Source organism: Ambystoma mexicanum, chromosome 9 (genome assembly GCF_040938575.1).
Source record: "Ambystoma mexicanum isolate Mex_15411 chromosome 9, UKY_AmexF1_1, whole genome shotgun sequence".
In the NCBI taxonomy this organism is placed as follows: Eukaryota; Metazoa; Chordata; class Amphibia; order Caudata; family Ambystomatidae; genus Ambystoma; species Ambystoma mexicanum.
This window is the reverse complement of record NC_090931.1, coordinates 322,153,315-322,177,567: the sequence shown is the minus strand read 5'-3', so window position 1 is coordinate 322,177,567 and position 24,253 is coordinate 322,153,315. Positions and strand designations below refer to the sequence as shown.

At 48.8% G+C, this 24,253-nt stretch overlaps 1 protein-coding gene across 3 annotated transcripts in view; it reads left to right on the top strand.

Moving 5' to 3' along the window:
• The window catches only part of UBE2G1 (ubiquitin conjugating enzyme E2 G1), a 506,298-nt gene that overhangs the window by 170,866 nt on the left and 311,179 nt on the right, over positions 1 to 24,253 (top strand). For all 3 annotated transcript variants that reach the window (XM_069614725.1, XM_069614726.1, XM_069614727.1), the window contains one exon: positions 14,576 to 14,678. In XM_069614725.1, coding sequence (XP_069470826.1) covers positions 14,576 to 14,678 — 103 coding nt within the window. The remainder of the gene's footprint in view (positions 1 to 14,575; positions 14,679 to 24,253) is intronic.

The window sequence follows — 24,253 nt, the reverse complement described above, 5'->3', positions numbered from 1 at the left end:
GACAGAAAGCAAAGTGAAAGGAAAATGTTCAACTCTGGAAGAGGGAGTATAAACCTTCTTGGAGGATTCCGGAAGATCTGCGGCCTACCTCAACGGACATGGCCCAAGACAAGGGGAGCTCGACGTCCGGATCCAAGCTGTTCAGGAACTGCCCTGGATGCGGATTATGTAACGTTTTCAAGGAGGACGAGCATTCGCGATGTCTCTACTTCCTCCATGGGGACAAGACGCACGTGGAGAAGGACTGTGCGTTCTGCAAGAACCTTTCGGAACAGACCTAACAAGATCGTTGTTCCCGCCTTGCCACCTGGCCGGAGAAGGGCACAGCAGGTGAGAAGGCGAAGAAGTCTGTGCGGGCTTCTAAGTCCTTTCAGGGTGCCCCGGCGACGGGGGCCCAACAGAAGGCCAACCCCTGCGAGTCTGGGAGCGCCGAAAGGTCGGGCTCTTCGGTTGCCAAGCAGGGCGCTACTTCCCTGGCATGTTCGACCACGAGCCAGCGCTCTGGTTCGGGGAAGAGGAAGTCCGAGAACCTGGGTAGGCCGCTGGAGCGGACCCGGTCGATCTCGAAGGGGGAGCGAGGCGCTGACCCTCTTTCCCCCCCCCCCCCCAAGGCGAAGGCCCAGGACGCACCTAAGGTGGTGAGGGCTTTGATCCACCCGGCTAAGGCCTCTACCGAAGTGGTTGCTGCGACCCTGGCGTAACCGGCTGAGACTACGCCAATGGAAACAGCCTCTTGGCCCAGAGTATCCCTGCCGCCGCGCAGGGAATCCTCTTTCCAGCCCATCGCTAAGACCCCCGTGAAAGCCCCGGCTGAAAAAGGGGGGGGCCCCCGGTGGCCATTACAGACTCGGAATCAGCCTCTGAGGAGGAACTGGTGGAGACCGAGAAGGGCCTCAACGAAAGGTTCATAGGCCTCAACGAGAGGTTCATAAACCTCAACAAGAGGCTCGAAGGTTCGATCCCAGGGGACGGTCCCTGCTGACGTGATCGAAGATAGCAACGACGAACAGGACCCAGTGGAGCAGCCATCCCGTCCGTCGCGGCCATTGCCCGAGCCCCAGGGTAGCTCGGCGGCCATTTTGTTGGCAATCCGGGGCGAGATTACCACGCACCCCGACAGAGGAGCCGGAACCAGGCCCGTCGGGAAGCCCTCAGAACAAGCAGAGGAGAGTCCACCCCGCTACGCCCTTCGTGCCTGCGAGACCGGTGGACCCCTCATCCCCCTCGCCGGACCCTAGAGAGGATACGGCGACGGGGACGGACGATGACTGCGGCGATGACACAGCAGACATCCCGTCGTCACCCCCCCACCCCCCGCGGGGCTCCCCAGCCGACGACATTGGCTCTTTCCACGCCATGATAACCAGGGCATCTAAGCTCTTCCAGCTCTGCCCTGAAGAACAGAAAAAGGAAAAAGGAGGGGTTTCTGTACCAACGACGAGAGGCTAAGAGGAAGACGGTCCTCGCGGTGCCTTTACTCGACGACATCTGGGACGAGGGGCTTGCTGTCCTCAAGAACCCTTCCACGACACCCGCATAGAGGGACAGGTACGAGAAGTGCCGAGTCCCCGATGCCGCCGCCTTGTGCCTCAGGGCCCAGCCCACGCCAGACTTGGTCGTCTCGGCAGCGGCTAAGAAGGCAGCGGGCGCGGCGGCTTCAACTTCCACTTCCCCGCCGGACAGCGAGGGCAAGAAGTCAGACTCTATGGGACGACGAGTCATCTCGTCGGCGGCAACGACTATTAAGGCGGCCAATGCCTTAGCGATCGTGGCCCGCTATGACAGGGAGCTCTGGTTCAAGATGGCTCCCCTGCTAGATTTCCTGCCTGATGACAAAAGGGCGGAGGCCCTAGAAAATCTGCAGGAGGGCGAGGTGGCGTCGGATCACGCCATAACGGTGGCAAAGGACATTGCCGATACCGGATTTCGCCAACTGGCCAACAGAGTTTGCCTCCGACGAGGATGGCTCAAGGCGACCGACTTTCGCCAGGACGTCCAGACCAGAGTGTTGGACAATCCGTTCGACGGCAACAACCTTTTTGGTAAGGCGGTGGATGAGTCTCTACAGGCCATCAAGACCGACTCGGAGACGGCCCGGTCCCTTGGGGTGCTTCAGCAGCGACGGCCCTTACGGAGCCCCGGAAGCAGACAGTGTGCCTCCAAAGGATCCAGTGGTGGCTCCTCCACTTACCGCCAGGCGGCCCGTTCCTCTTCCCAGGAGGCCTACAGAGGTCGCGGCAAGCAAGGGGGTTCCCGCCGTCGTCATCAAGGAGGCCAAGGCGGCAAGGCCGCTTCCAAGCAAGACTGACCCGGCCGGGTTGTCGGGCCCCCACCGAAGCACCCCGGTGGGAGGCCGGCTGACTAAGTTCGTCAGAGTGTGGGAGTCCATCTCCACCGATCGTTGGGTGTTGGACACCCTCGCATTCCTCCTGTGGCCAGGAAGGAGAATCACGTCCCTCAACTGCTGTTGGAAGTAAAGGCGATGCTCAAGAAGGCTCAGGGGCTCCAGAGTGTACTCAAGGTACTTCCTCGTCAGAAAGAAGACAGGCGGTTGGCGCCCCATCCTGGACCTGCGTCGGTTAAACAAATACATCAAGGCGCAGAAATTCAGGATGGTCACCCTCCAGCACGTGCTGGGACAGCTGGAGGAAGGCGACTTCCTATCATCATTGGACCTGGAGGATGCTTACTTCCACATCCCCATTCTAAAAAGGCACAGGAAGTTCCTCAGGTTCGTGGTTCAGGGACGCCACTACCAATTCAGAGCCCTACCATTCGGATTAAAGTCGGCACCCATGGTTTTCACCAAGTGCCTGGCACCAGTGGCGGCGCGGCTGCGCCTGCAGGGGATCCACGTCTACCCCTACCTGGACGTCTGGCTAATCCGGGCAAGGTCAAGGGAACTCGCCATCGATCATACGGCGAGGACCGTCCTGTTGCTCACGGAGCTGGGGTTCGCCATCATCTACCCCAAATCCCACCTGGTTCCATCGCAAGTAGCACTGTTTTTGGGAGCGAAGCTCGATACAGTGGAGCAATTGGCCTCCCCTTCAGAGGAGAGGACCAAGACCATCCTGGGCAAGGTGCGGCGCCTGTTAGCCACGGACGTGGCCAGGGTGAGGTCCATCAAGTCCCTTCTCGGGATGATGTCCTCATGCATCTACCTTGTGCCCCTTTGCAGACTTCGGATGCGTCCACTACAGGAGTTCCTCGACGCCTGCTGGTTTCAGGTGAGGTGCTGCTTCGAGGACAGGATCCCTCTCGACGAGGAGTTCCGTCGGGCGATCCTATGGTGGGGCACCCGGGCTCACCTCACTACAGGTACGGACTTTCAAACCCCAGCGTTTCAGGAGACGGTGACTACGGACGCCTCTCTGGAGGGTTGGGGGGGGGGGGCCCACACCGGAGATCTCCACGCAAGAGGTCTTTGGCTCCCGGAGGAGAGGTCTCTTCGCATCAACATCTTGGAGCTCCAAGCAGTGTTCTGGGCGCTCAAGTCGATCCTCCCGTCCCTCAAGGACAAAGTGGTGAGGATCTTTATCGACAACACCACCACAATGTTCTACATACGGAAGCGGGGGGCACCAGATCCCCAGCCCTATCCAAGGAGGCCAAGGATCTGTGGCACTGGGCTGTCGCCCAAGGGATGTTTCTGGTTCCCTTCCACCTGGCAGGAATAAAAAACACCATCGCCGACTCACTCAGCAGGGAGCTGCACTCGTGCCCCGAGTGGGAATTGCGCCAGGATCAAGTGGATCGACTCTTCCAACGATGGGGCAAACCCCAGATCGACCTGTTCGCGACGGCGACGAACTCCAAGTGCCAGAGGTTCGCCAGCAGGTTCCCACAGCCGAGGAGCATGGGCGATGCTTTTTTGTTCCCTTGGGACGGCCTGTTTCTATACGCGTTCCCTCCATTGCCGTTGCTGCTCCGTCTCATCAACCAGCTCAAGAAGTCCAGGTGCAGGATGATCCTCGTCGCACCGGCGTGGCCGAGGCAGATCTGGTTCCTGGACCTTCTGGACTTGTCAACGTCCCCGCCAGTCAGGCTGCCAGCGGACGCGGATCTTCTCTCCAGAGAAGGAGGCGCCATTCTCCACCACGACCCTCAGTCGCTGAACTTGCAGGCCTGGCTCCTCCAGCACTAGAGTTTGGAGGGTACGATATCCCAGCTGATTGCAGAGAGGTTCTTGCAAAGGCCAGGGCGTCCTCAACTCAAGTGTTACGGTCATAAATGGAAGAGGTTCTCTGTCTGGTGCCGTGCACAGAAGATTAACCATCTGCGAATGACGGCCCCTCAAGTGCTGCCGTACCTGCTGTCGCTGGCCAAGGCTGGACTGGCTCACACCTCCCTAAAAATACATCTGGCTGCCATCTCCCGATATACCAGGACAACGCGACGGGCGTCCTTGTGGTCTCATCGCCTGGTGAAGGAATTTATGAAGGGACTATTCCGATCATTCCCGCCGGTGAAGGCTCCTGCCCCGGTGTGGGAGCTTAATGTGGTGCTGACCAGGCTCATGGGAGCCCCATTCGAGCCTATGCATTCGGCGCCTTTGAAGTTCCTGTCATGGAAGACGGCGTTCCTCGTGGCCATCACCTCTGCATGACGAGTGGGAGAGATTCAGGCCCTATCTTGCAAGCCTCCATACTTGCCTTTTCATGACACGAGGGTGGTGCTGAGGATCCACCCCTCCTTCATGCCCAAGGTGCCGTCGGACTTCCACCTCAACGAGCCCTTGGTGTTACCAGTTTTCTTTCCGTCGCCTTCGACGCCGGCCGAGAGGACTTTGCACTCGCTGGATGTAGCTAGAGCGCTGAAGTTCTACGTGGACCGCACAAAGAGCTTTCGGAAGACGTCACAACTGTTTGTGAACTTTGGGTCTGTGAATCAAGGGAAGGCTCTCTCGAAGACTTCCATTTCCAGATGGCTCTCCGACTGCATCATGCATTGTCACCAGTTGGCAAACCGACCGCTGCACGGCCGTCCGAGACCCCATTCGACCAGAGCGATCGCTGCTACCACGGCATTCCTGTCTGGTGTGCCCCTGTTGGACATCTGCAGGGCTGCTACGTGGAGATCAACGCACACCTTCACAAGATTCTACTGCGTCGATCGGGACTCCAGGGAGGAGTCCAGGGTCGGCCAAGCAGTGCTGCGCAACCTGTTCGCTTAAGGTGAGGAGGTAAGAGATGCTTAATGTTGAGCCTGTTGCCACCTCCCGTGGTTGTGCATGTGTATACTGCTATGTATTCTTTTATTCATGAGCATGTGAATCCATGCCAGACCCCATGCTGGAGAAGGAACAAGTTACGTACCTGTAACTGTTGTTCTCCAGCATGGGTCTGGCATGGATTCACATGCGAACCTTCCCACATTCCCCTCTGCGGCTCTTCACTTGGTCATACTGCCACTTGGCGTGCTACCAAATCTGAGGATGGTTCCCAGAGGCAGGACTTGGGGAGAGGGCAGTCATTGGCTGGGGGCAGTATGACCCAGAGATCAGTGATTGGTTACTACTAAGAAAGACAGATCAGAAACGAAACTGATACTGATTTTTTCTTTACCGAGGATTCCCAGCCTGAGGACGGGGAATATTCATGAGCATGTGAATCCATGCCAGACCCCATGCTGGAGAACAACAGTTACAGGTAAGTAACTTGTTCCTTAACCTAATTGGTTAAACATCTTTTGAACTTCATCCTTTGGAGTTTTTACCAAAGAGCATTTCCTATAAATGTCATGTCTGACCAGGCGATCGAACACAGATGTAACATAACTTCCTGAAATGGATTGTCTCTTGATCAGCCCTTATGTGCTCCGGGGCTGTTGTCCTAGGCTGCTTGGCCACATCTACCCACAATCAATTGTGCAGGGCACAATCTAACGGAACACACAAATGGACGGCCTCTGGACCTGTTTTTCAGGGGAGTGGCCGCGGCTGCGCCCCCTTGCTTTGCGTTTTCAAGAAATTAGACCAAACCATTTGCAGCACTCTTTCCAAGTAAAGGGTGCAGCGGCTGGGAGGCCACACACTTGGCCACAATACCATATCAATCTCTTGTATAAAAGGTGTGCATCTTTTATACTTATCCAGTGAAGATATAGGAAATTCTATTATCTTGCCAGACACTGATTTGTCCTGTGCACTTCAAATGGGATGGAAACATTGAATTAAGTTAGCATATTTCATTTTAGGATCTGCTCACTTCTGTGACTTCACGTCCCATTGTTTCAGTCCAACTCGCTAACCCTCTCACCTTCCCCACACTACTCTTTTTCAGGACTTGATCCTTGATCAGCTGAGTGCTTGCTTATGTCATTCAGTGCTTAAAATAGGCCCTGTAAGAAGCTCCTGACGTTCTAATATGTAAAATTGCAATAGTATTTTATTCTGATATGCTGCTGCTTATTTGAAGTCTACCGTGTCAATATGCTGCTTTTTTGGTCAATAAATACTGGCAGACGTGTCATGGTCTCGTATGTACGTAGCCTGATTCAATTTGCTACAGCGATTTCTTGAAACGGATCATTTATCTTTGTTGAAGTAAGTTTAGCACGCATAGAATATAGATTGGCGTGAAGTAAGGACTGCATGTTCCCGTCACTCTTTGACTGACCCCCTGCAGAGGTTATGGAATGCAGACACCAGAAACACATGACGGGTAGGAACTGTTTCATCATTCGCGATTACACCATATGTATTTATGCAAGACACCGACCTCTTTTACACTTTGCCTATGGTGTGACAATCCGTATTTCATTGAATTCGAACAACCTTTGGATAATGCATATATATACCGGATTCTATTTTTTAAACATGTTAACATTTTTTTGTCTTAACATCAGTAACCAACTGTAGGAAAAAAAAGAAACAAAAAGGGGACTACACCCCACCTAGTTACACTCCTTCCTGTGGTCTATAGTGCAATAATCTCAAATCATTTATGTTTATATGCACTTTGCTATATTACTCCTATGGCCTGTACCCTTGCCTCCATTCTTGTGGGCGTCCCCTAACATGGGGACGGTACTAGAACCTTAGGCGGCGAAACATTTAGATGCCCTTTAAAATCTTAGTATAGGGTATGGGAACGCCCTGCACTCCGGTGCCTCACCGCCGTCCCTTTTTCCTCGTGGATGGTGTTGGACTTGGCAGCCAGTGCTGCGACTTTGTTTTCCGCTTGCTCCCTGTTATTTTTTTCTATTTTTATTTTCCTTTTCATCGGTGCCTCGCCTCTCCCGGTGCATGTCTGCCGCAGCAGGGTTCACGAGATGTGCCTCATGCATCGTTCGTTCCCGGGCCTCTGGGGCCCATGCACTCTGTCTTGAGTGTTTGGGGCCCAACCACCGCTGGGACTCATGCTTGGCCTGCAGCGCTCAGTCACAGATGAAGGGGCTCCTGAATGACATTGTGGAGGTCACCCCAGGTGGCGCCGCCCGGCCCCCTTCTGGGCACTCCTCCTGGTGCTGGTCCCTCCACCGATTCTGGCCCTACCGGTCGTACTGACCCCTCCTGTACCACCAACACCCCGCCCCCCCCACCTTAACAGCCGTTGGATCAGTCTGCGGCTCCGGACCGGGTGGGGTTAGGTGTGCAGGGGGGGGAACCCCTCTGGCACCTGTGTCCCAGGGTTCTGGATTCCCCTCAGCCCGTGGAAAGTGTGGGGGACAAGGATGAAGATAGTACCAGGACAACAAGCCCTCGGCATCCATTAAGGCTTTTCATGACCACCTCCAGGGTCTAATGCAGTTCTTAGAGGGTATGGGGGGGGGTGGTCCCTCTGCCTGAAGAAGCGCCCCCAGGAGTCTGGTGTGCTAGCAGAGGTCTTGGGGAAACTCACCACTGTCTGGTCTGGCATGACCCTCCAGAAGGATATACTGCAGGTGGTGCGAAGGGTCTGGGAGAATCCCAGGACCAACACCCAGATGAACAAGAAGTTGGACAGAAGGTTTGGGCTGATGGACGGGGAGCAAATCTTCCTTGCTTCCCACCTGCAGTCCCATTCCTCTGTGGTGGCCGCAGCCTCTTTTTGTAAACCATTGTCTTGGACGTCTTCCTCCACTGGAGCCACCTTCCATTGCTTCTCCAAGGAGGATAAAGTTCTTGAACAAGTGCAGTTACCCCATTTCAGGACTGCATCAGTGGCAGGCCAAGGCAGATGCTGTCTTGGTTTCGGATAACCAGAAGCTGTGTTGGGAGTTTAGGGAATTTCTGACCGACCTCCCTTCGGCCAAGCAAGCCTCCAAGGCTGATCTGGGCCTCATGGAGTCTTCAGTCTCCCACATCGACAGCCTTGTGCCTTGGGGTCGAGATGAGGACGGCGTGGATCCATGCCACAGTTTTCATCTGACATACAGGAGCGGATCCTGGATCTGCCCTTTGAGGGCATGGACTTTTTTCATTTGTCGTCTGATGATGATGAAGAAGAAAACCTACTTGGCCTCCCAGGTGGGTGGGGGGCAGTAGGAGCCCGGTCCTCACAAAGTTGATGCACGCAGTGGCAGGCCTTCTCCGCTTGGAGGGCTGTCATCTATACCCTTAATTGGACGACTGGCTGGTGAGGTCGGGGTCACCTGAAGGGGTGGTGCACGCCTGCCACGGACTGGCTGATATCCTTCATCAGCTGGGGTTTTCCCTCAACTGGAGGAAGTCAGTTGTGCCCGTCTCGGGAACTGGCCTTCTAGGGGTGTGTTGGAACAGTAGCCTTGTAAGCAGCTTGCGGGTGCCGATGTCGCCCGGAGGTAAGTATTGGCAGCACCCTTGTCGGTCCTTCCTGTACGGACCTTCGGGTTTCCCTTCCCCTTGCTTTATGGCTTCTCGCTCATGCCTGCCTGGTGCAGGCATCACACTGGTCCTTCTCAGAAGATTGTTCTCCCCAAACCTTACAGCTGAGCTCCTTTTGAGCTTCCGCAGAGGCTAGCTGTGTTCATGCAGACACTTAACCTTGCGAAAAAGACCAGACCGCTCACTTTTCCTGAGGGATCCTCCTTGTTCCAGTACTGATTACCCCCCTGCCCCTCAACCACCCCCACCCCGAGGCAGGGCATTCAGTATTTTCGAATAGGTGAAGGTTTTCAAGTATATCAGTCACCAATCTTGAAACAGAGTATATTGCTTCTGCCCACAAGGGAGAGTGAAGGGTTTGGGCTCTGAGGGCGGAAGGGGTGTTTTAAGAGTATTAAGGCAGAAGAATGATGCTTTCTCTGAGAGCAATCATCCCCAATTCCATAGGGGGGGTTCCCCTCCCCATGCAATCCTCTTTGAGCACCAGCCCCACAGGGATTATTGTACTGTAGACACCACCCTGGCCTCATGGGAAAGGTATCCCCCCGCACCCACTCCCTAGGAAAGGGACAACCTCCTCAGATTAGTCACACCATACACACCTTCCCTCCAAACAAGTTGTGGGGTTGTAATAAAAATAATTTGAGCTTGAAGTGTTAGCCGCTCGGTTCCAGCATACTTTTGAAATCCATGAATTTCTCTCAAAATGAGCTGAATCTGTTGTCCCTTACTGAAACCTGGGTGAAGTAATTTTCAGGTCTGGCCATTGCATCCTTTCTTCCAAATTACTTTATCACCACCAATAGGTCAGAGGACAAAAGAAGTGGAGTCGCTCCAATTTATAGGAACATCTTTAGATGTTAATGTTCCCTGCTATGGGGATTCCGAACTATGGTTTAATGCTAAAATCTCAGGCTCATTTCCTATTATACATCCGATTCCTTATTTGGCGGAAACCATTAATGAAGATTTACTCGCCCCTAATTGCATTGCGTTTTTAATCTTGACTTTAACAACTCCAAAGGCACTTATTCACTATCTTAAACATGGGCTGAGATACTTGAGCTTTTTGAATTTGGCACCACTTTTACATATATACAAAATATGCACACTGGAAGGACCGTTAATGTATAGCAGTCACTCTGAGTGGTCGTTCAAGTGCGCAGACTGGACCGACTTTGTCAGACTTCTTTTTACCACCTTACATTCGTTACTCAAAGATCAGGACTAACGAGTGAAGCATCCTGTATAGACTGGTGGAAGGTGGCTGCTAGGTTTCAGCATCCTATTTTCTGTAACGGAGGAGATTACTGCCCCAAGTGATTCAATTGATGCCTTGGTGGACTCCTATAATGTGACCATTGGTCAAGCCATCAACCAAGTCACTCCTCAAAAAATAAAGTTCAAAGCCAAACAAGGTATTTAAAAAAATAATCTAATGTTAATGGAAGCAAGAACCCAAGGCAGGATAATGCCTTATTTTAATGTGTGAACGATCCAAATCTAAATCTGTTGTGAATGAGACTAATAGTTGCAAGGGTAAATCACTTGGCCATGTATCATCTAACTCCACTAAAAGGTTTCTCTGATTGGTGCAGTCAGATGCAGCTATTTTGAGCAATGTGCAATATTTGTAGGGATTTTTTCGTGAATCCCGGAACCAAAGACCTCCCATTTAATCAATGTAAATTTACTGTGCTCATATTTCTAGAAACAAAAAATCTCATGCAAAGCCTCAACCAGACTAATTGTCACAGAGATCCCCACCCCTCGCAGATTTTAGCTAACTTGGTATACACAATCCTTAAACTGGATTATTATAAATGCATCCATTTTCTGTATGTATCTGTGTTAATTTGGACTATGCCTATAATCTAACAATTTAATGTTGCATAACAAATCTGTTCTAATCAATGCATAGATTATTATTTTGACTTATTTGTCCTTCTCCATTATGATGGGCCATGAAGAAGCTCTGTTGAGTGAAACGTGTGTTGTCCAAGAGATCATATAATGTTGTGTTTGAAGACTCCATAAATATGGACTAGTGAAAATAGCCGAGATCTGCTTGTCAGGGGGTGGGGGAGGAGTTGATAGACCTACTTTAGTAAATATTTATTTAATATGAATTTAGTTTCACCTGGACTTACCACTGAAACTGGATAATATTTGGAGTTGGCGCATAAAGTCACAAACTAGTTTCAAAATAATTGTCATAACACAAAGGGTATGGGTGCTGTTGGTGAATTGCTTTGCAGCCTATGACCTTGAGGGTATTAAAAAGCTAGTGTGGGAATAGAGTATTTTTCATACCCATATCGCAAGTATGTTCCAAACTCTTGCCATAATTCTACTTATTTCAAACACTACATGACCAGAAAGTGCCGTTTTGGGTAAGCCATCGTAAAATTGTTATTGAACATACGAGATGGTTCTCTTTTTAAAGGAGGCTATTGGCATTCTAGCTGAAAGGTAATTGAGCAGAACACTTAACTTTCTACCTAGAGATTTTTCTACAGAAGATTTAAAAATTTTGGAGAAATTTCAGACACAGCCGTGAATCTCAGAATAATGTAATGTCAAATGACCTACATTGATCACTCTACACCGGCCTAAGCATAACTTTGTTCAATCGTGGTGTTCTTCCTGTGAATCCCTTTATGGTCATTTGAAATTAATCATTACGTGTGGTATACGCTAGTACAGCTCTATACCATAAAGTTTACGTTATCTTTCTTGAAGCAGGAGGTAGTGCATCCTTGACGTTAGTGAAGGGGTGCAGAAAGCCACATTTGTAAAGTGGGCATCTCTAATGTTTGACAGTCTAGAATAAGCTTTCAGCAATGTATGGTTCAGTGGATAAAATGTGTAAAGGTGACTTTCCATGCAATCTTTAATAATTCCGACCAAAAGGTTGCATATGATGACAAAATATAGTGTGCCTATAAAGCAATTACTATTTTTAATGCATTTAACAGTTGGTGGGCAGATTTTTGGCCCAAAGTCGGCATACCAGTCTGGGGTGTTCTGGCGATAGTAAAATGTGACCTACCCCACCCATTCGCCCTGCACAGAGAGGGGTCTGGCCTGGTGCTAACAGTAATGGCGATTTCGGGAGACTGCCGATTTTGCGATTATTCAGAAATGGGAAGTTATGACACAGTTAAACAAATAAGGCTATAGCAGACCCCTACGTGCATGTCCACTACAGACCCAGGCACCGCCGGGTGGTACCACTAGTAATCTATGTATGCGGCAGACAGATTGCATAAAAGCAGGTGCTTTGTATGGCACTTGCATGACTAGTTAATTTACAGCTTGTTTCTGGGTGCACTATGGGTATAAGTAAACATCAAGCGACTCATAAAGCAGGATTAGGCTGCAGTATTATTTTCTCTGCCTAATCTTGTCCTATGTATAAAGGAAACCTCTTTGGTATCTGTTGGCTTGTTTGCCTCTACTGTTCCTGCTTGAGAGCATTCCAGGGACCAGCCTCCTATTCTATAAAGAAACATTCCCTTTAGTGGGACACTTATTTTAGGACTGACTGCTCCGAAATAGTTCTCAGATGTGGCTGCTATTAGCTGCTGCTGGAAACCAGTGTGTTTTCTGAATGTCAATGTTGTATCTATAAACAGAAGTCTGGGATATAGTTTAAGGAAAATGTGTGATGTATCTTGAATTCAGTAAATGGCAAGAATTGCCACAGCATGTAATCTGTACAGAAAGGTTAAGAGGCACAATAGCCAAAACGTGTTTGCTTGTCTGTATGCTTTTGGCGCATTTCCCTTGGGTGAAAAAGAACCTAAAGATTACACTCGCCCTCTTAATCTTCCTCCAGCCCCCCGCAGTCTTATTAGCTCAGCAGAATGCAATTTGTGGAGCACGGTTAACAATTTCAAGTTGCAATCTAGTAGACATGCATAGTAACTTGCCTCCTCAGTTCTCCACATGAACACAGCACACCATTTCTTACTGTCCAGTCCATAGCTAGCAGATGGTGAGTGCAAGTGTGAATACTGCATAGAGTACTTGCTTCTGAATACCTGCCAATCTACGACTTTAATGTTAGATGCTGGAAAACACCCCCTCCACCCCATCTCAAGATTAGTCTCTTGGTACAACAGTAAGTAAAACTATTCCCTCCCGTGCCACATACCCCAGGTTGACGGCTTACAATGTCCTCTTGTAGACCACAATCGCCCTTCCTCTGCCCTCACGAAATGTGCCTGGTTTACCTAATTGCCCCATCATCCGACTGATATTCCAAATAAACTGGTGATCGCCACTAAACCAACTTGTACTATTAACTTGCCACATTTTCCATTCCCATATTCACGAAGGCTGTTCCCTTAGCATAGGCAATTGTATTAGTGGCGAACTCCACCACTACCTGTGAGTATTCAGGCAATTTAGATTCACGGATACCATTCTTACTATGCATTTAACTGGTCTGCCCATAAAAATAATTTGTCGGAATATATGCTACTGAAAGTGGTGAAAGCCAGATGAGGTGGAAAGCATGTGTCAAACTTAAAAACGTGCAATGACGTCTGTGAAGTGCTTTGTTCCTATCCACATGATTAGCCATGCTAATCAAATATACGTAAAAATTGATCAATCTGAGTAGTAAATAAGGTTCCCATGGATTGGTGACCGGCATGGCATCAGAATAAGCTGGGTTCAAAAGCACACTTAAAATAACAAATATTATTGTTGCCCGTTTATCCTATGGAGTGGAGCTATGCTGGACCATTGTATACTTTAATGGTATACAGGTGAATGTTGTTCAGAAATTGTTTATTTCAGAAAAGGTGATGTTTTTACAGGCATTTGACAACATATGCAATGGGTGTCATCAGTCCCGGCACATTTTGAAAATTGATTAAAATAAATTGTGATTCTAATATCTTTGCAATCGGGCATTGCTTGAACTACAGAGAATTGAATCTCTTAAATGTCCCTGCCTAGAACTCTGTGTAGTGGTCCTGGTTCATCTCACTAGGTGTTAACGAATAGTAGTAATTAATAGTAAAACATATCCACTTAGCAGAACAATAGCGTATCGTCTAATTACTCTGCTGCAAAGCACTTTCACAGGTGTTATTATCCACGTTAACGGTTCTCAATGCAACGTCTGAGGGATGAAAGGCTAAGTCCACCCTACCGGGGCATTCGAACCTGCAGACTGTAGGATTTTTTGAGGAGAAGATTAACTCATGAGTTATTCAGATAGTTTTAATTGCACATGCATCTAAAAAAACACCAACCTGGCACGATATGGAGAGGGTGTATAAGAACGTTTAGTTTTAAGTTATTTAATGTTGGTCACATCTGTGTTCCATGTTTTCTCACTTAAGCTTGAACCTTGACGTAACGTGCCCAGTTGATGCTCAGTTCCCATTTAATTTAACTTCAGGAAGGGGGTGTTGGTGGTAATGATCATGGAAACCCATATTCCTATGGGGATAAAGAGTGCCGAGGGCTAGCTTCTTTTCAGCTGACTTACTCCGGAGCTTTAACTGTAGATTTTAATATTGTGACTTGTATTTGTAGGAGTAGAAGTATGAGGTATTTTATTACAGAAAAGGTAGCAACTGCATATGACTTGAATGAATTGACATAAAATTGGTCTGGTATGTAGTCGGTAACATTTTACAGTTAGACAGTTTCCAGATTAAGTGTTGCCATAGAAAGGAGGGTCTTTCGTTATGCCTCAACCAAGAATGCTGAACTAATAAGTGTGCTCTTTTCTTAAATATTCTTTTGATTCTTTTCCTTTCATAGAACTAAACAAAAATCCAGTAGAAGGATTTTCAGCAGGATTAATAGACGATAATGATCTATACCGATGGGAAGTGCTCATTATTGGTCCACCTGATACTCTATAGTAAGTATTGGCAAATTGTTTGTTCTCTGTGCCCGTTGTCTGTTAAATGAATGTTCCTTGTCCCCATCCATGATCTATAGCGGTATGGCCTCAATCCAATGTCATGGTCTAGCATTCACACATTCTAGGAACAAGGCTGCCTTTTGAAATGTACATGCGCTCATCTAAAATCCCTGGTGCTCGCTTCTAACACCCGTTTGCTCTCCCTGCAATGGTTATTACAGTTTATCATGCCCTTCAAAATCTGATTTACTCCTAATAGAGTGCCTCTGAGCACTGGTATTTTCTTCAGGGACGCTTAAGCAACATCACTGGTATGTCAGTAACTCATAGCCAGCATTCAGTAATTGCATCTTCATAAGACACATTCCATAGAAGCCACAACCTTCCTTGTGAAGTAATTTTCATTAGACACCCAAACAATTTGAACTAAGTTGAATGGTGCACCCCGCGTGTTTGTATAATCTTAGTTGGCCAGTGATGCTGGAAGTCTAACCTGATTAGGAGGGTGGGCATAACATGTAATGCCAATTGGAGGCTCACATTGCAAATGTTAAACTACTAGCCATATTCTAAAATCACTGACAATTTGTTAATGACTGTAGTTCAGTACATCTTGAATTGCTTGGAACCTTTTATACGTGTACATGTACTTTGCCTAGTGAATTAGAAGTGTATGAAGCAGCGTGTAGTTTTACAACCTCAATATGTTTTCGCTAGTCAGTCATTGTCCAAGGGCTTGTTCAAGCATAGGATGCCATGTGTGATCTTGGGCGGCTGAGTAACTCAATGGTGGCAGACTTGAAGCACCAAACATTCCCCCTTTCTAGGTGCTGCTTCACTGAATAACTTGCTTGTCTCATTTGTCTTACACTGGGGAAGTCTGCTTCAGGAGAAATGTCTTGTTGGCCAACTCGTTTTCTCGAGAAATATAGCTGGTCGTTTCCAATTTGTATTTAAGGTGGAAACAAGAACATCAAACGATACCTTTTTCTGAAAGCTTTCTCTGTCCTTTAAAAAATGGCAATGATGTAAATAAATCTGTCTCAATTTTATTCTCGGAATACCTGATTGAGGTAATGAATTGCGGGAGGGTGACAAAGTGCATAACTTGAGGGAACTCCCATTGAGTCGAATGGGTTTCATATTTATTCTAACACCATGTTCACTTTGATAGAGGGAAGTGTTTGCACTCACTTAAAAATGAAAGTCACTGTTTTAGGGACCGATCATCCTGTCTCGCTCCTCATGATGCTTGTGTTGATGTTCAGGCCTTAGAATACAGCAATACAGGGACCAAACATGGTCCCTCTGTGGTTATGAATGATGTGATGTTCAGAAGCCTGGGGTGCATCATAAAAGAGGAAAAAAACTTTGCATTGGAGCCTCTCAAGTGGGACACATCACACCAACTTCACCCTAGGTTGCTCGCCCCTTGCCAAAATCTGTAAGCATTGACTTAATACAATTATCCCAAGGGTGGACTTTTAGTTTGTCTCAAATACTACTTTTCTTTGAACTGGGATGTGTGTTCAGACTTAATTTTGGCTGGAATAGTCACTTAGGATCCTCATGTTGGTCCACAATGTGCATTCTTTATCTTTAATGATCCCCTGATGCGTGTGCCTAATTTCCTTCTAGGCACAATAGTTCGCAAACAGCTTTAGCACGATTGTCCCCAAATGTCTAATTATCGACGATTTCAATGTTAAAATGCCAACTGATCTTCCCCCTCCCATGAAGGCATATCGGCTTCTGTTCTCACGCAAACTACCATTGATGGACGAGGCAAATTATGAGCCAAACTACTATGTGCCTATGTATGCTAATTCGTTGTGGTGGTGATGTTTGGCAAATTACACTAGGGTCCCCCTACCAGTGCCTCTTTAAACTACATATTTGCTCATACTCCTACGTCCAGTCTCTTTTCCTCCATACTTGTGGGACATTCCGTCCTTCGGGACAGGACTGGAGCACAAATTGAAAAAAGCATAACAATTAAAAAAATGTACTTTTTAAAAAAAATTTAACGCAGGGCCACCGCATGTGACTGTAACCCTGCCTTCCTGGGCTCCACCCAGCACATCGCCCTTCAGTCCTTTTCTCAGCACGGTCTGACGCACTTGCATCACTGGGAATATTTTTCTTTTGTTCCCTTGTCCTTCATTCCTGCTCCGGTTCCACGGTCATCTTTCCACTGTCTATGCCGGAGCGTCTTGGATTCATGTCCTGTTCATCCTGCGAACGTAGATTCACGAGGGCGGATCCCCACTCTTTGCCTGGCGTGCTTAGGCCTGGAACACCGTTGGGACTCTTGCTTCTACTGCAACTCCTCTGTCTGCACAGTCCAGCTCCGTCTTGTTGGGTGGAAAGAGGTTTTCCGATGCGTTCCTCCACCACACTTACAGCTATTCATTCAAGAAAAAAGGAAACAACCGGTAAGTTTGTTCCTTTCCAGGGCACTCCTTCCCAGGGTCTTGTCGGTCCAGGAAGGGGCTCAAGTGGCTCTGTTACCAGGGATCTCCCTGATGTATCCTGCAAGGGATCTAACAGGTGCGCCAGAGTGTTCTACGAGGACCACTGCAAAGGGGGCTGCCAAAACTGGATCTTCTTCCTAGGTTCCCCTTTTAGGTGTTAGTTATTCCCAGTGCTTGGTCGGCCCTGAGGTTTCCACATCTGGCACTAACTGCACCGTGTCGCAGCTTGAGGTCCCTCTCAAGGTGACTAGACGTACCAGGGTTACTCTTGAGTTTCCCCCTTCTTGGGGCTATATCTGAAGCCGGCAGGATTGAGGGGCCCCCTTTGAGGGTCCTGGCTTCAAGGTGCGACTGTAAGCCTTCCCACGCTTTGGCCTGTGGTGACACCAGTCCCGCTGAGGGGGGGGCAAAGAAGCCGGTCACGCACCATGAGCCTTCCAGAATTGGCTCCACCGAGGGCCCCCCAACTCAGGGCTAATTCTTCAGCAGTCCCTAAGGTGTCTGGTAAACACTCTATCTGCTAGTACCGGCTCTGCCGAGGTTCCTTGTTCCAAGGTAAAATGGCACATAAGACCCCTGACTCCCCTGTGGTGACTATGGCCTCACTTACTCCTGCGATGCAGTTTGCCTCAGGCGTTGACAAAATGGCGGCCCAACCCCCGCGGACCCTAGCAGCCATTTTGATTACCTCTCTTACACCAACATTCACTACAGCTGGTGCTGAGGGGCCTGTTTTTGGGGCAGAGCAGCCTTTTCCATTCTTTGTGAAAGAGTAAGAACCTGTCCGATCTCCAATGTATTGGCGTGCTCGGACACCACTGCCACATACAGTCTCGCTCCATCCTGTGTCCATGCTTTTGATCTAATTGGATCTAATTGGTGAGGGACCAGCCTGGCAACCATCCTCTTTGCAAACATGGGGGTATGCCCCTTCCGAGCGGCCTCCGCCCACTCCTGCGCCTAGACCTTTTTCTGAGGATGCAGTTTTTTTGGCGAAATTTCAGACGCTTATGCATTCTGAGCCCTTGAAGTCATACTTTAAGGATTTGTTTAAGGAAATGTATCCTAAGCCGCCTGTTCCGGCCCCTGCTCCGGCAATCCCCATGCAGGTTCCAGTAGTGCCACCTCCTCCACCTCTCCCTGTGTTGCCTCCTCCCCCACTGTCGCCTCCTCCCTCCACTTTCCCCAGTGGAAAAGACTCTGGTTGCTCTGCCAACCACCCCTTTGGGGCCTGAGGCGCCACGTACGGCAGATCAGTCTTCTGCTCCCGCCTCCTGGATGAGGACCAGGCGGACCAGGATGGCAATGAACTGCCCCGCTCTATTATAGCCTTTCACAGCCGGGTGCTGGATATGATGGCGCTGTTAGACATCCCGAAGCCCAGCTCCACAAGAGGGGGTACTTTCTGCAGCATACACTATGTCCACATGGAGCGCACAGGCCTGTTCCTTCAGAAGGACGTCTTGGCTGAGGCCCGTAAAGGTCTGGGAAAATCTAATTCCGAGCACCATCTCAACAAGAAGATTGACGCTCGCTATAAGCTTCACGCTTCTGAGGACGTATCTTTGTCCGCTTGCTTGCTCCCCTTGTCGGTGGTGGCAGCAGCTACGCTCCAGTCCAAGCAGGCCTCTACATCCTCCACTGCAGCCTCCCAGATAATTTCCAAGGAGGACCAGCTTCTTGACACCATTGGGGAAAAACGTCTTTTCCAATTCCGCTCGTTAGCTACGTCAGGCAAATACTGTGCGTATCCTGGCGGGTCCTAATATCAAACTATGGAAGGAGCTAGCCGAGTTCCAGGAATCTATTCCTGCAGATAGGCTCGAGGACTTCAAAGGCGGCTTGTCCGATGCCAGGGTTCTGGTGCAGGATCTACTTGAGGCTGCAGCCCATCACAAAGACACTTCTGCTCGCGGCCTTATGGTCGGGTATACATCTCTCTACAAGCATGGCTGCATGCTACTAAGTTCTCAAAGGAAGTTTAGGGCAAGGTGCTTCATCTCCCCTTCGAGGGTAAAGAACCGTTCCACCCCTCCACAGATGAGTAACTCACGAAGACCAAGGCAAGCACTCAAACTGCCAAGTCATTGTCGGTCCTTGTGAAAAGTTCAGCAAAGGCACCTTACAGTCGGAGGTCGGGGTCCCGAACAAGGTCCTTCTATGGTTTCAGAGGCTATCAGGACCGCCGTGAACAGCAACGGCAAGGTGGCTGGTTTTTCTCTCAGCCAACAGCCTCCTCGTCGGGAACGGGTGGTCTCCTCGCCGATAAAACATCTAAATTATATTTTCCATCAGTCGCATGAGACTTCGGTTGCAGGACGAATATCTTCTCATCTGGTGGCAGACCATCACCGAAGACACAATTGCTCTGGCGGGCTTCCGCTAACCCTAACCAACCCACCCTTCAATCCTCCCTTCCAGTAGACTGGGTCGCCGTCCTTCAGAGCCAAGGTACAGAAGGTTCTAGACCTCGGCAGTGGAACCTGTTCCCCTCGGGGAGCAAGGGGAGGGCTACTACTTCCGTCTGTTTACAGTGCTCCAACCCAACCAGCCTGGCCTGCGCACTATCCTTGACCTTTCCAAGTTCAATCTTTCTCCCCAAGAGAAATTCAAGATGATTATGCCCTGCCCGATAAAGCCTTCTCTCCAGAAGGACGATTGGCACAGCTTGGTAGACCTTCAGGATGCATAAATGCACATTCTGAGCTGGCGCCCGCAGTGAAAATATCTGCGGTTATCTGTGGGGACCGAGCACTTCCAGTTTCGTGTGCTTCCGTTTGGTCTCCGCTCGGCACTGCGTGTCTTGACGAAGATGTCTGTCATTGCAGCATTCCTCGGACTGTAGGAGGTTCATGTATATCGATACATGGACGATTGGCTTCTGCGCAGTCCTTGTTCTCAGGCCAGTACAGCGAATCTACAGTCACTCCTTCAGCTCCTGTTCCATCTGAGGCTGTCAGTGAACTGGGGAAATCGTCGATGACGTTCTCTCAGGACCTAATCTTTGTGTTTCCGTTGGGTTACAGTCAGTACCAGAGTGTTCCTGACAGAGGACAGGATTGCAGACCTTTCGACCATGTGCCAGCTCTTCTCCAGTCCTCTCGCATGACGGCTTGGTGGTTCCAGAGACTCTTGGACCTCATGGCCTCTTGTGTGTTAGCTCTACCGTTTGCACGCCTGAAAATATGACGCACTCTGCTTTCTCTTCAGAGCAGCTGGTCCCAGGCTACAGACCAGATTCCAAGATGATTCCTGTCCCTCCCTGCATGATGGCAGATCTACAATGGTCGTCTGCCAGCAACCTTTCAATGGGGACCTCCTTCCAGTTGCCCTGCCCGCAAGTAACGGTCACAACAGACTCCTCCCTTCTGGGGTGGGGAGCGCCACTGTGCCATCTCAAGGTGTACGATTTGTGAGCGCCTCTAGAGCAGCGCTTCCATATCAATTACCTGGAGCTTCTGCCAGTTTATTTGGCGCTCAAGGCTTTTCAGTCCTCGATCACCAAGAGTGTGGTTCGGATTTGCACAGACAATTCCCTAGTGATGTTTTACATCAACAAACGGGGGGGGGGGTGTCACTAAGTCTCCCCTCTTTGAACGTGATACTCATTCAGTGAGACCGAGACGTCCTTGCAGTGAATACAATACTGCTGAGACACACGCCATTTGCGGGCGCTGCCGCACCCTGGACTACCTACTACATCCAGGACCTGCAGAGTGACCTCCACTCAAGTCCACAGAGCAGTGTATACATCACACCACCCCACCAGTCGCCACTAAATTTTGCAGTTGGAAACTGTCACCGCTGCATCTTTCTTTTGACGATACCACACAGACAGTGTTACCCTTCACCCCCATCCTGAAGAAGGCCACGCCAACAACTAGCTCCCATCAACCGCTACAGTTGGCCGAAACACTACAGTGTCGATTTATGACACAACACCATATCTCATCCTTCTGCTCACTCTTGTTGTGTGTTATGTTTGACAATACCCATGGACCATCAGTAGTCCTGGTCAGCACCTACTCTTCTCTGTATCAAAATGTCTAAATTGTGCTTGAGAGACTGTGCACCATTGTGAGGAAAATACCCTCAATACTCAGGAGGGAGGTACGCAGCAGTACCCCTAACCGTTAATTTGAAATCTGTCAGTTGTCTGTTATTTTGTGATTAAGCAAACCTTTTAGTATTTGTGCCATGATTCTGAGATTAAATAAATGAATCCATAATCTTGTGTGTTGATCTCCCATCCTGATTCTTTTTCATACTATTTACCCTCCTGGGCATATCAGGACATAGCCAGGTGCCCTTCATTATTTATCTTCCCCTCTTGGTGGACTCTGCCATACAAATTTTGAATTGGGCTACCCAACACAATGTTTGGCTCCAAGCTGTGCACATCCCGGCTCTAATAAATGTGGCTGCAGACTTCCTCAGCCGCCAATCTGCAGCGAGTTAAGCGTGGGAGATGAACACAGATGTTCTTAACAAGATTTTTCAGCAATGGGATACCCCAGAGGTGGACCTCTTTGTGACATAATTGAACAGGAAACTTCCTCTTTATGCTTCCATGCACGGGCTCAGAGTGTCTTTCTTGGGAGATGCCCTAGAGATCCCGTGGGACAACATGAAAGCTTATGCATTTCCTCCTTTGCCACAGATTCATCAGTCACTTTGGAAACTCGGGAATGCATAGAATTGCACTCTCCTCTTCATAGCTCCTTGGTGGCCAGTCAGGTTGTGATTTTCAAACCTGCAGCACCGGTCTGTGTCCCCTCCGATAAGGTTGCCGCAGATTCCCGACCTTCACCAGTTGTGGCACCCCTCTCCACAATCGTTCAGCTTGGCGGCCTGATGCCTGAGTTCTGATCACTAGCGCAGTTCAACTTTTCTGCGACAACATGCGTATAATTCAAGCGGCAAGAAAGCCTTCTACGAGAGCGCAATACAGGAGCAAGTGGCTCTGTTTTTGACATTGGTGCCTAGTCAAAGAGCTCGATTCCAGGCATGCTTCCATTGACACTATTTTGTCATTTGTATCTGACCTTGCAGCTTCTGGCATGCGTGTCTTCTCACGCAGGCCATATTTGTCTGCCATTGCGGCTTACCTATCTAGACAGCTGCTCTTTTTTGCTGGCTAATCCAGTCATCAAGACACTTTGCAGGTCTTCATCTTTTTTCCATTGGTTCGAGCCCCTTATCCCAAATGGGATCAGAATGTGGTTTTTGGACCCATTGCTATTACCGAACTCCAGTACCTGTCTTGGAAGGTAGCTTTTTTGATTGTGGTTTCATCTGCAAGATGGATAAGTGAGTTTCAGGCTCTTTCTATGGAACATCCGTTCCTAACTTTGCATAAGGATAAGGTGGTGCTTCGCACCCACGCTTCCTGAAGTGGTTTCCAAATTTCACTTGAACCAGTCTATATCTTTACTGGTCTTCTTCCCAAACCTGGTCTCTGATGCCAAAAGGGTCCTGCACAACCTAGAAGTCAGACGGGCTCTGAAGTTCTACCTTGACACGACGAGTGAACTCAGTTCTTCCCAACAATTTATTACATTTGGTGACCCAAAAGGGAAACCAGCCTCAAAAGCATCCATCTCCCGCTGGGTCGCTTCATGTGTTTCCGAGGCATACAAGATTCAAGGCCTTCAACCACCTAAAGGCATTCATGCACATCTGGTCCGGGGCAAAGCGGCTGCCTGTTGCCTTCCAAAAGTATGTCCCTTGGGAGTCCATTGTCAGGTGGCTACGTGCCCCCCCCCCTCCCCCCCCCATCGACTTTTTGCAAATATTACTGTCTTGACCTGAGCTCCCGGGCTGATGCCCAATTTGGCCAGGCAGTTCTCGAGAATGTATTCCAATAAGGGACATTTCCATCCACCTGTAATACCTAGGGCCAGTGCTTGGACATCGCCCACAAGTATGGAGGAAAAGGGACGGGACATAGGTGTATGACAGTTACTCACTGAGTGTGACTACCTTACTCCTAGTCCATACTCCCCTTTCCTCTATATACGGCCGCCCGCAATCCTCTCTAATAAGTATCCTCAATTATTGCTTAAATGGTTTCAGACCTGGCAATAGAAAAGGACTGAAGGGTGATGAGTGGGGCAGAGCTCAGGAAGGCAGGGTTACGGTCACGTGCAGTGGCCTCATCCCAAAGGACGGAATGTCCCACAAGTATGAAGGAAAGGGGGATATGGACTAGGAGTAAGGTAGTCACTACGCTGAGTAACTGTCATTATTCGATATTTGCTTATGGAGTAGACTTGAATATTATACAACGTGATAAGTGATCATTTTCCACTTTTTGTTTCCCTTGAATTATCTGAACCTGTAATTTCTGTTGACAATACTGGGAATGTAGTAGGCCAATTTTATTTTATCTAGCATTGACACCAATTGGAATTGTTTCAGTTGGTGGGTGGTTCATGGCACTTCTGGTGAGACTAGTAGATTGGCTTTGATGGGAACTATTTCTAACCTCCTGCGATCACGTCCCACGTTACGCTTTAAATGTTTTTCGAGAATTCGATATATACTAAAGCCATTAAAAGCATCACAATCGATTATACCCAATAAGTCTGTGTAATAAAATCCACGCTTCTAATAAAACTTGCCATATTAATCATTTTGATTACAAGATACGTCAAGCGAAAAGTTGCTCGAGACATGATCTACGTCAACGTGCAAATTGTTTTCAGTTGAAAAGAAATGAGGCAGTTCAACGAGGGTAGAACAGCTATAATAGATGGCTGAGAAATGGCACGCTCGTATTGCCTTAAAGTAATGACACCGAGTCTTTTTGGAAACTATTTACACTCCACAAACACTGACTGGGGGTGCTTCTAAGGAAGAATGTTGAAAAATATATAGGTGATGCCATTGGCCGAATTACCCTGCCTGAACATATTAATAGAAATGTCAGATGGGTTTTTAAACAGGTTGTGGATTTGGTATGCCTCATAATTTCTTTAAATAGAGTGATCTAGCCTGTGACTGGCTCTGTAATGCTCTTAAGATGAATCTGCTATGGTGGGCACAATTGCTGTACGTATTTAACCTGATTAGTTACACTGGCCAGCTTCCTCCTAC